The 13102-nt window shown below is 30.0% G+C and overlaps 1 protein-coding gene and 1 long non-coding RNA gene across 3 annotated transcripts in view; both read right to left on the bottom strand.

Moving 5' to 3' along the window:
* Nucleotides 1–283: 283 nt before the first annotated feature.
* Nucleotides 284–1392, bottom strand: LOC149062589 (uncharacterized). The gene is made up of 3 exons (XM_089215364.1): nt 1006–1392; nt 716–936; nt 284–652 (listed from the first exon to the last, which is right to left on the bottom strand). Exons 1-3 carry the CDS (start codon nt 1385–1387, stop codon nt 284–286), a joined length of 972 nt encoding a protein of 323 aa, XP_089071490.1. The 5' UTR covers nt 1388–1392.
* An 8392-nt stretch (nt 1393–9784) lies between these two features.
* The window catches only part of LOC149062586 (uncharacterized), a 63795-nt gene continuing 60477 nt past the window's right edge, over nt 9785–13102 (bottom strand). For both annotated transcript variants that reach the window (XR_016190146.1, XR_016190145.1), the window contains exon 3: nt 9785–9875. This is a non-coding gene — a long non-coding RNA (uncharacterized LOC149062586). The remainder of the gene's footprint in view (nt 9876–13102) is intronic.

Raw genomic sequence — 13102 nt, 5'->3', positions numbered from 1 at the left:
CGCGTACTATCATGGGTTCGGACCCCGGCCAATGGAAAACAAATTTTTGTCTTTTTTTTTCAATTATTTTTAATTTGGCCCGCGTTGCGCAATCCATATCACTAATTTTTAGATCGATAATAAGACTTATCAGTTATACGCGTGTGGTCGACTGTCGTCGATATAATACATAATTATAACTGTTACTAATAATACTGTTAATACTTCTGCACAATCAAAAAAATAACGATTTTCATTCAATATATTTTTCATAAGTTTATAATTTATATTTTATATTTAAGTTTTACAAATATCCAAAATCTATTTCTGATTCCATATCTTCTTCAGATTCTGATGACTCGGTCAAAACTTCATCACTAACATCACTATTGACTGTTTCCGGTGTAGTAGGGTTGTACAACAATGAACATAAACGAAAAAACTCATCTAGTGGGTTCAAATTTGAATTTCGGCAACATTTCAAAAACATGTGTTTAGCCAGATACCCTGCGTAAAAACGTTTTTTCCGAGAGTACTGACTAATAGATGCCTTAGCATGACGCCACATCCCCTCTACATTATTCGTGTGCGCACCGGTATCAGGATTTTTAAATTCTATGGAATGGTTAACTGTTAAATGTTCATAACCCTCGTCTTTTAAACAGTCATAACTCTAAAATTGATTATTCATGATTAATATTGATGAATAAAATAAGAATAAAACAGGACAACATACTTTCCAACAATCACTAATGATTAATGTACCGGGCAAAATCCACTGTTTAATCAATTCCAGCAATGTGTTTTTGTCACGACGTTCTACGGGTACTAAAAAACATTTGCCTGTTATCCGCTCTACTCCACCAAAAACCCATTGCCCCTCAACTCGATGGCCTCTATAATATTTTCGTCGACCGAATTTCGACTCATCGATTTCAACAACTTTTCCAACACCGCCTTCGTAATAAATATAATCAATAATAAAAAAAATACTGTCGCTTTATATAACATAAAATAAAAAATTACCAATTTTTTCGTGCCTCAATATCATTCCATCAAAGACTACTTCCCGGTGGAAAGATGCCCAATCGACAGCTGATTGTTGCGCTATGTTAATTTGGTTTTTAATAAAGGAAAGAGACACATTCTCCGTCCACAAGTATGCGAACATTACGATTCGATAAATCGACAAATGCGATTTCTCGAAGAACGTACCTTTCCTTATTGACTGTTTAAAGTCACACCTCACTTTTTTTTTATTAACTGTAGACCACTGTCTGCACCGCCAAACAAACCCATCAGCGTAGTCCCCGTGCTGGCACAATTTTGCAAAATGGCCATTTTTACATTTGAGGCTATTATTTTTGGCAATAAGACCCCATAATTGAAGTTGTTCAATAACTGGCATTGACAACGGGCCGTCTTCATTATACTCAAATAATTTAAACAATTTAACAACGGACCACGACATGATAAAATAAAAACTTCAAAAGTATGTAACTCACGTGTTGCGAATACTGCTTTAGAAACAGTTATGAACCAAAGATAAGTCGTATTACATTTTATTTACGGTCAAAAACTTAATGTATCTTTATCTTAAATCATATACAATCCGCGTACGAACATTAGCGCGTCCGATAACGAACATCGAATTAATGTATTATTATTGAATTTTTATAGCACCGAGTCACCTATATTCAATCGGACAATCAAAAACGAAAATATCCCTCGATTTGCTATGCAACACCACCCCAAGTAGGTCACAAGGTTAAAAAAAAATGAATTTTTATTGCACTAAGTCACCGGGCCGGGTCACTCGCTCGCTGCGCTCGCTCGGACAATTAAAAACGAAAATATCCCTCGATTTGCTATGCAACACCACCCCAAGTAGGTCACAAGGTTAAAAAAAAATGCATTTTTATTGCACTAAGTCACCGGGCCGGGTCACTCGCTCGCTGCGCTCGCTCGGACAATTAAAAACGAAAATATCCCTCGATTTGCTATGCAACACCACCCCAAGTAGGTCACAAGGTTAAAAAAAAATGCATTTTTATTGCACTAATAGTCACCGGGCCGGGTCACTCGCTCGCTGCGCTCGCTCGGACAATTAAAAACGAAAATATTCCTCGATTTGGTATGCAACACCACCCCAAGTAGGTCACAAGGTTAAAAAAAAATGCATTTTTATTGCACTAAGTCACCGGGCCGGGTCACTCGCTCGCTGCGCTCGCTCGGACAATTAAAAACGAAAATATCCCTCGATTTGCTATGCAACACCACCCCAAGTAGGTCACAAGGTTAAAAAAAAATGCATTTTTATTGCACTAAGTCACCGGGCCGGGTCACTCGCTCGCTGCGCTCGCTCGGACAATTAAAAACGAAAATATCCCTCGATTTGCTATGCAACACCACCCCAAGTAGGTCACAAGGTTAAAAAAAAATGCATTTTTATTGCACTAAGTCACCGGGCCGGGTCACTCGCTCGCTGCGCTCGCTCGGACAATTAAAAACGAAAATATCCCTCGATTTGCTATGCAACACCACCCCAAGTAGGTCACAAGGTTAAAAAAAAATGCATTTTTATTGCACTAATAGTCACCGGGCCGGGTCAGTGATGTTAGTGATGAAGTTTTGACCAAGTCATCAGAATCTGAAGAAGATATAGAATTAGAAATAGATTTTGGATATTTGTAAAACTTAAATATAAAATATAAATTATAAACTTATGAAAAATATATTAATATTTATTACTTTTTTTAAATTTAAATTTTACTTAATTTTAAAGTATTATATTCCTTGTATTAAGTATAATAGAGCGTTTAACGAATGTGTAAAATACCGAAAATCGTTATTTTTTTGATTGTGCAGAAGTATTAACAGTATTATTAGTAACAGTTATAATTATGTATTATATCGACGACAGTCGACCACACGCGTATAACTGATAAGTCTTATTATCGATCTAAAAATTAGTGATATGGATTGCGCAACGCGGGCCAAATTAAAAATAATTGAAAAAAAAAGACAAAAATTTGTGTCCATTGGCCGAGGTCCGAACCCATGATAGTACGCGTCATACAGTATTTTCAGACCACTGCGCCACACGGCAACGATCAGAGGCGTGTTTAAATTACTTATTTAAGTAAATTGCCGAAAAACTCAAATTTGAAAATGTTATATCTCAAAAACTATGGATTTCCGCTAAATTATTATTGCACCATCGTTTTTAAAACGTTGATTTACATAGGTTTCGTAAAAAAAAAGTGAAAAATTCGGGTGGGCGCTAAACTAGATTTATACCGATCTTGCTTCATATTGTGGTTTTAATCTTTTTTCCCCTACTTTTTTCAGCTCCTCCTTTAGTTTTTTTCTTATACATTATTGCTTAACTTGACTACTTGAGATGTAAACTAATAATTTACGTACCATAACGAAAATTCAAAAGAAAAATATCACTATTTTATTATAAAAGTAAAATCACAGTATGATACTATCGTAGTATGTTTAATGATTATTGAATATGAAACCACAGAACAAGTTCTGTGATAAAACAGGCCGTAACGTGATAACTGATAACTCTATGAAATAGACGTACGCAGGCCCTCACAATTGCATTATCATATGACTATATGAGATAAGAAGTGATAATAAGTCAGAAATTAAAATAATTATGATAAGTCGTGATAAACTAATAAATAATAAATATTGAAAAATATGAAAAAAAATGTATGAACATTTTGAATATATAACAAAATTAAAAACACTGCTTGCGTCCATAGCAGTCCTCAAGGAAACGGCCCACCCGGAACTTTCCCGGTATCTTGATGGACCAATCCGGCCCTGACCATTATAGTGGGTGAGCCACCCTAAAATAACTTGATATTACATAAACATTTAAATAACATTCTCAATTGTTATTTGTCAAAATCGGTCTTAAACCTTCATTTAATCATATAATATAAAACCCAACTAAACATATATTTCTAATATATTATGACAACTGTTACTCGACTTGATATTTAATATAGAATAGTTTTATAAGCCTAATCGACGAAATACAATACAATACAGGAAATTGTATCCAATCATAATATGATCACTTAATCAATTATATCATAATTTCATTACCTGTAGCTAATGACAACCATCATTTGTTTGAATAAACAAAAAATATTCTATTTGAATAATGTTTAATTTAATTCATGCGTGAACCCCCCAATAAAAACATATTATAATGGGGTTGAAAAATTAATGTGTACACATTCCCGAGTTTCTAAAAACGTATTAATATAAATTTTATTTAAAACGATCAAGTTGTTCAGAAGTTACAAAACACACGTTCAAAATTGACAGATAGACAATTCATATATTATACATAACATAAATATTATGTCATATTATTATCATATTATGTGCACTTGCAGTACGTAAATTAAAATTTTTGTTTCGAAATTGTTGTAAGAATTATTAAAATTGTTATTCCAATTTAATATTGCGTTTCGATTGTCAACCGTCGTGTTGAACCGAATTATAATATAATAATAATTTATTATTATATTCATAAATTCACTCGACGTGTGTTATGTCTTTATACGATCTAATTTTGTGTCTTCGTGTGTGCCATACGGTCTTAAAATATAATCATTATAATATACTATATTATAAATATACTCACTATACGTATAGTATGATATTATTGCAATGAAAGATGAAAATATTTTTGAAATTTAAAACCCACCGCTAATAATTTATTCTAAGATATATGTGAAGGGGTCGCGCGTGTATAGGCTGCGGTCCGCAGTTGTTATACGAACTTCGAACCCCTTTTTCCGGCTTACACGTGCGCGTTATATTTTATATTACATTAGGAAGTTCGTATAGAAATGTACGCAAAAACATTGGAAAACTTTAACTTCCCTTCCTCCTTAAGAAATCTCGTTAATCGATCAAATGTATAATATTTTATGGGGTTTTGGAAATACTACATAAGATGGGTTCTTACTTTTATTTTTCTAGGGTTGCATAGGTAATAGGTACACCATTTACGCTACGGTGTATATCCATACTGTGTATAATATGGACAGTATATTATCTGTGTTAAATAACGATTAACTGACTATTAAATCACAACTCATAAGTCAGTCATACACAATTCGCAGAGTAATATTAAATGTTCACAAGTCAATTTCATCAAAAGCAGGCAATAAAATAATAATACTTATATTTTGAACTTTTAGTAGTTTTCTCGAATATTAGAACATTTAAAAAAATAACTTTTAGGTAATTTTGATGATGTTTAATGTTTTTTTCGTACGAGTATTTTTATTTTTATCGGTAATTCAAAATATTATCTCGAGAAATTTTGTTTCAACCATTTGTCATAATTTGTCGATCAAACTATTTATGAATTCCATACATCGACAAAGTTATAATATGGACCTACCCTACGGTGGGATTAAAAAACAAAATATTCCGTAAATCCTATACCTACCTAATAGTAATATTGACTCGCTCGAAGTTTTTTCAAACTTTTCAAATATTCTATGCTAACTTAATTTAGGAACTACTCAATTTTTAATTGCGATCGTAAGTGACATTAAAATTTGGTAGTTCATCTTACCCAAGCCAGTGTAATTATTTATTAAAACCTTTGAGCTAACTCAAAACTGCTTTCTCTACTAATTGAATTTACCAACAGATTCTTCTATACTAGCTTTCCTGTTAACTAAGATACATAATATAATAAAAAACTATAGTTTATAACATTCTTAACTTATATAATAAATCATTATCTTTTAATTGCGAACTTGACAAAAATGATATACTTAAAACTATTTATATTTTATATTTTCTAGAACTCAGAATAAGTACGTGGAACGCGTAGGTGCTAGTCAAGACGAATTCATCGAATACAATTAAGGGTATGTTCTTGAGAGAAAAACCTACACAGTGATTTATCGAAAATCCAATAATAATAATGGGTATCCGTTGAAATCCACATTTTCTAATCAGGAGAAAAGTAGGAAAATGACTAGTGTTGAAACTAAAAATAGGTGCACGATATTATTTAATCTTTTAGCACCACTCGTTATTTTTAAAAAATATAATGGCTTATACACGTGATATTTGTATTAAAAACATAAAAAATAAAATAAAATAAAAAAATTCACTGTAATTCGTGATTGTTTTGTATTGATATTTTATTTATTCAGACTATGTCTAGGCAGCTTAAAAATTGACTGTTGATAACTTCAAACATTTCGTTTGTCACATTCTATTTCATTACAAAAAATTATGAAGCAAATTAATCACTTCAGTTAAAATAACGATTGTAGTTCAATCATTTTTTCATCAAGTCTCATTTTTATTACTATAAAATAACATTTTTAATTAATAAATTGAGATTTAGTTACGTATGTAACATATTTATTATACATTATATTTTACCTTGTAAATTCCTATACTGATTTGTTGGTTTATCTTTGAATGTATTTAAATGATACAAATGATGTCTACTATTTGTGTTACAACCAAATTAATAATAATTTTAAAAACAAAAAATGTATTTGGCAATCGCGTTTAAGGCCGTTCTGATGTTATACGCACGTATTACGTAAAAATATACCTTGTCAAAAAATAAAACCTTATATAAAATACGTGTAATTAGTAAAAATAAAAATATTCACGTTATTCTTGGGTCTCAGAACACTTTGTCTTGGTCATGGGTTAACACAGGGGTCTCCAACCTACGGCCCGCCAAGCTAATTAATGTTTTGAAAATAATATATTATTTTTCATTGTTTTTAATTTATTTTTTATTGAATTGATTAATGAAATAAAATGAATTTATAATATTTTCTTTTGGTAGGTATTATTCATAACAACTTATAATAGTTATATATATAATACACTAATACTAACTAATAATAGATAAACTCGTCAATCACACATTTTTTTTTTAGACAACACATTTCTAAAAATGTTGGCCCGCGATGCCAAAGCGTATATCAAATTTGGCCCACCGTAAAAAAAGGTTGGAGACCCCTGGGTTAACAAATTCAGGTTTGTCAGAATTATATTATTTAAATTTGATTTTAAAAAAAAACATTGAACGACAGTGATGTATTATAGTTATTCGGATTAAAACTCAAATTGTCGATATCGAGGAATCAGATAAATTTAAGAGGATGTCATTGCGGTGTTTGTTTTTTCTCTCTAGTCCATGGAAACCTAGACCAAATGCATTCAAATAAAATCATATTTTTTTTGAATAATTTTAGATTAAAATCACAAATAAAAACATAAAAAAAAACTATAGAAAATAATATTTTTGATATTACGACATATGCATTTATTTAAATTATATGTCTCAAAACATTATTTATACTTATATTTTTATTTTTATAAAAGCAATTTACAGAAACCGAAACATAATGAAACATAAATCCGATATGTCGAACTTGTAAAAATATCCAACCCTCTATATATTTTGTAACAGGTGATTTTACTCTAAAATTACTCAAAAATCGTAAAACGTTTTTACATTGTACCGTTTTATAGGCTTCAGAGAGAAAACAAATATTGAATTTACTCTCTCATAATATAATATATTATAAGACATTTTCTATAAGGCCTTTTATCGGCCAAAAAAACCAACGAAAAGACAAAAGGAAGTAGTGAGTTCAAATGTTCTGCATAGATCTTTGAGTTTAGAACAATAATATTATATCTAGACTTTAAGTCTACAGCTGCAGTTGTTCGAGGTACCGATGATTTTCTTCGATTTATTAATTTTAAAATTCTTAGTGACCTAAAAAATAAAATTCTTCGCTGCTTATCGATTACAGATTATACATAGATAGTAAAATATTTTAATGACGTCCGCAATTGTTGGACCATTATAGAGCATAACCTGCTGCCTTTTTCTTAAAACGTTGTATGGATGGTGAAAAATATTCACGAATGGCAATAATGACTCGACTTGTATTGGAATAACGGAACGATAATATCATAACATAATAATAACAACTGTATGCGAGCACAGAGATGCGTGAATAACAAGTCACTCGAAACTTTATGATTCCTTAAATTGTTTTTAAATTTCAACTATATCGTGTTCTTGGAATACATTTTTTCCGCTCACAGCCCTCGTACATTAGTATGCCATTATAACATTATAATTATTATTGTTATCATTAAGTTTTGCGTTGCAAAGTTAATTGGACAGGGAGAACGCCAAGGCGAAACGGGTGAATGCGAATCGAACAAATTGAATACGGAATTAATAACCACTTGAAATAGTGAAGTTGTACCTACCTACGGCGGTAGTGGCGTGTATATAAGCTGTTTATAAACAAATGGTACCACCAGTGACTATACCCGGGGCGGTACAAACGCGATGTATAATAATAATATTATGTGCGCACGTACTATGCTTTTTGCACATAATCATTATACATGTAACGATAATATTCTCAAATGTTAAAATTATTTGATTGTGTGGACTGCAAAATATATAGCTAACATAATAATATCGTAGAAATTATTAGGCCATTTTGGTTGTCGTTCATCGGTGTATAATTTTAAATTGTATTCTGCGTGTTTTATATAACTTATTACTATTTCAAACGGAGTAAATAGGATACCTACCTATATATAATACCTACCTAGGTAGGTTTCACTCGTCAAATGTGTTTCATCTATATACATCGTCGAGAAGAGAACAAAGCTATGTAACATTCGAATGCTGATGTTTGTAATAATTCGAATATTATAATAATGTTATCTTGCAATGCCATACATAAACTGTTATTCGTTAGAAATAGAAAACCGTAATAAAAAATAGTACGTATAAATGTTCAGTGATACAATGATTATCCCAAAACTAAAAAAAAAAAGTATATAAAATCATTTAATTGAATAATGCTCCTAAAATCCCCGACCCTCACACACGCACTTCACTCTGCGTAATACAAACGTACATTTAGCTAAACTTAGTAGTTTTGCTTCAAAGCAATACAAATATATTATTTGTATACAATTATATTACTTATATTATACACAATCTGTATCTCAAAGGTACAATAAGAGTTTTAGTTAAAATATAATCTGAAAACATGAATCAATACTTGATAAAAGTAACCACCCATTGATAACACTTTTAAATTATTGTTTTTTAAATTAATTTATCTATATATATATATAAAAAATAAATATATATATATATATATATATTTATTTTTTATTTTTTTGTTATTCTTTGGTTAACATATAACATATCTCTGCACCAGTTACGTTTTAAGTGCCTTGGAGAATTATCCGGAATAACTTTTATTGAGATACTTTTAATTAGGGGATTTAAATGCTATGCAAGGCGATTGTGGAAGCTTTTATAATAAGTTATTGCTTCTTCTTTTACAGTTTTAATTGTTAGGTCCGCTTGGAAAGGGTATGATTTGATACATATGAGGGGAGTTAATTTCCTTAATGCAATATTTTGAAAGGCCTGTATATGATTTAGATTTGATTTTTTAGCATTCCCCCAAAGTTGGAAGCCAAGGATAATGGAACCAATAGGTCCAAGTGGGTTTGATGAGGGATTTATACACTAGTTTCATATAATATATAAGTAAAATAATATACATTTTTTTTAAAATTAATTTATTATTATCAACCAAGAACATTAGTTGTATAATAATGTTATAAATATAAAAACAAATTTACCAAATTAAAAATTAGGCTTGTTAAGATTATAATATATTTTTAAATTACATTATAAAATTATTAGTTTAAGACAATTAATCTTATTTAAATTATCTTCGTGATTGCTGCTTCAGGTTATGTGAAATTTTGTGAACGGAACGGTCTTCACTCTTCATTATACTTTAAATAGTCAGCTAAAATAAATTAGTAAAATATTAATAATACATTATTTTTACAATACTATTATTAAAAAAAGCTTGGTTAAGATGTTAGTACTGAGCAGGAAAATGCCCGTTTACACGTCGATAGTACTGTCGTGGCCATACATGTATACACAAGATATAATACTACCATGGCAGTTACTATAGAGTTTTATAAACAGTTACCTACTGCCATAACATTAACTATTTAATGGTTAAAATATAATAATAACTTGTGATGTGTTGCACTGTTATTTGTTAAAAATAACAAGTCGTTTAAAAAATAAAATAAAATATGCACCATGTTTAGTAATTTTACTTATTAAAATCCAAAAATATAAACAAAATATTTATTTACAATATTCTAATTGAAAGCCTCTAAAATGCTATTTCCTTCTTCAACTTCACTCTGTGTACATTGTGCTAAATAAAGTAACAGCTGTAACGGATTAAATGAGCATTATTCTGTTATTGTAATATTTTTTTAATCTCAAATCAAATGCAATTTCGATAATTTCAAAATGTTTGTCGTGACTCGTGAGGCGGAGAATAATCATAATAGAAATATTTAGGGGAAGTGAATTAGGTTAATAAATTAAGTAATTATTATAAACAATCCATTGAATGTCAAAATAATAATTAGGCAATAATAACGTATAATAATTGATAAGTTAAATATTTTGTTCTATCACAAACAGACATATTTTATTAGTTCTATCTCAGAGAATAGATTTATATTTTTATATGAGATATAAATAATGGAAATAATCAAAAACAAAAAAAAGTAATAGTAATAATAATAATGTATTATTTTTCCAATTAACTAAAAAAAAAAAAAACATATCTGGAAAAATAAATACAGTGTGTGAAAGTGATGCGGATAAAGTTTTTGATTGCCTCGAGTAGTAAACTGCAGTAGATGTCTGAACTTTTAAATAAAACAACATGGGTAGGTAGATGTGTTATATAATACTGTTTATGACTTAAATTTAAACCGGGTGCAGGAAACAGTTCTTTGTTTAGTGTTTTTTTTTCTTTTTTACAAAGAGGAGCCCTGACAAACATCAAACATCTAACGTTTTTACCTACAAATTCAAATAAGAACCTTTGACTTATTTAGTAGACGCCTATATTGCCTATGTATAAATTAGATTACGTAATATATTATTAAAGTTGTTTTATGTTTGGATATACGAGCGAATAACGTGGTCAAATGCTGCGCAGACCCTAGCGAGCCATAAAAAGCCATTAAAGTGTATATATACATATAGTATCACAAGCAAGTATAGACACGCGGGAAGATCGCCAACACATCCTAACCAATATGCAACCCCTTTCCCATCTAAATAACCATAGTGATGTTAGCGATAAATGTTTTGTCGAGTTATACAATTTTTTTTCGTTATAATCGATGGCATAAAAAAAAAAATCAAATACAATTAAAACAATATTATCCGCTCTATCCCAAATCCCTAATATCCAGAGACATACCTAATATTCATAATTTTATCGTCCAACAGTGGTTATTTCGTTTTACTTTTTGCGCCTATAGTTATTAAGCGTATTAATTTTTCACAATAAAAATTGAATATATGTATTTCAATAATATGCAATAGGGATCATCTTAAAAATATTAATTATAAATAAACTAATGTAAATTATAGATTTTAATATTTCTAATATTTAAATAATAATTTTGGTTCACAATGAAATTAGTCAAGCTTTGTATGTATTATCAATATATTGACAATGCGCGTTATGTTATACCAAAAATCAGAGCTTGACAACGGTTACCAATTTTTTTCAGTCAAACCGGTAAGTTAACCGGATTTTACAATCGTATAGGTATCGTTATTTTAAACCTATTGGTATTCCCGGTTACCTTGACGATTTTTCAGTTAACATATTAATATATTTTAACCGATAAGAACTGATTAGGTACTGATATTTATAAATATATCAAGTACCGATTACCGATACTTATGGACTATACATGGGCGTCCCCAAACATTTTTCTAGGGAGGGGAAAAATAAATTCCGGTATACATTTAATGTTAACATTTTAAAAGCAATTTTTGTTTACCAAATTGTTGCGTAACAGATAACGCTTTTAAAAAAAATTTTAAAATTCTAGGAGTCAAGTGCGTCGTCTGACTCCCCTCCCCCCTTCGGACTATAATTTATGTTAACAACATAAATAATGATAAATTTGTAGTTATTACAATAGTTTGATAATTTTTTTTTTTTTTTTAATTTTAAACATAAGACATTCCTAGCCTAAGCGTATCTAAATCTATGGATATTTTACAGCTTACATAATAGTTTTAACATTATAACATGATAATTAAAATAATAAAATATTTTTGAAGTACTAAGGATAATTAACAATTGGTAATTTTAAGATTATAATAATATTCTGATATTTATATATTTACAATAGTACCTATTACTTTAAGTAACTGAAGTCGAAGAGTGATCTGGAAGAAACACATGTGTAGGGTGAAGATTTGGATGTTGAGAGGTGGCTTAGTGTAGGAGGTCGTGAGGACGACCTCGTTTTAATCGACGATGAGTTGGGTGAGTGAGGAGGTTATAGTGAATTGCACCTAATGAGTTTGGAGTTTGATAATTAAGAACTTCTTAAAACAATTCTTAAATCATAGCACATAGTGCAAAACATTTTTTTTTAAACCCCAAAATCCAATCACAGCTAGGTACCTCAATTTTTTTTTTTTTGTAGCGTTTATTGCTCAATCTGTAATCTATGAAAATTGTACCAGTAGTAAGTTACCGTTGATAAGAACAGATCCGGTTTGAAATCGGTAATCGGTATTAAATTTTTTCCCCACTTAAGTGGTAACCTACAATTTAAATAACGGTTTCCATCCCAGAACTACATCTATGATATTAATATTTTAAAGGAATTATGATAATACGAAATAACCTGACGTTGCTATTATACTTATATTGATATTGTGAATAAAAATGTGACGTCATGCAACAAATATTCCACTCCAACAAAAATGACGTATTGGCCTTGTTCACCGCATTCATTCAAAAAACGTCAATGATCATAATATTTTAATATACGTACTAGATAGTTGAATTATCTATCTCATATTTTAAAATAGGATGAATGAACGCCAATATTAGCTCCAATTGCACTAGTGATGCGAGGGTGTAGGTAAATACTAATAATAAATTATCCGATCATTAAACTA

Source organism: Diuraphis noxia, unplaced genomic scaffold (genome assembly GCF_037042655.1).
Source record: "Diuraphis noxia isolate RWA-SAM2 unplaced genomic scaffold, SU_Dnox_SAM2 contig0001, whole genome shotgun sequence".
Lineage (NCBI taxonomy): Eukaryota > Metazoa > Arthropoda > Insecta > Hemiptera > Aphididae > Diuraphis > Diuraphis noxia.
This window is presented reverse-complemented; position numbering and strand designations above follow the sequence as displayed.

Bases quoted from the DNA above. Each gene is read 5' to 3' on its own strand.
- LOC149062589 (XM_089215364.1), bottom strand. From the start codon at position 1,387: ATGCCAGTTATTGAACAACTTCAATTATGGGGTCTTATTGCCAAAAAT. The intron at 937-1,005 runs GTAATTTTTTAT...TTTATTACGAAG, and splicing joins ATTGAGGCACGAAAAAATTG to GCGGTGTTGGAAAAGTTGTT. The intron at 653-715 runs GTATGTTGTCCT...AATCAATTTTAG, and splicing joins TCATTAGTGATTGTTGGAAA to AGTTATGACTGTTTAAAAGA.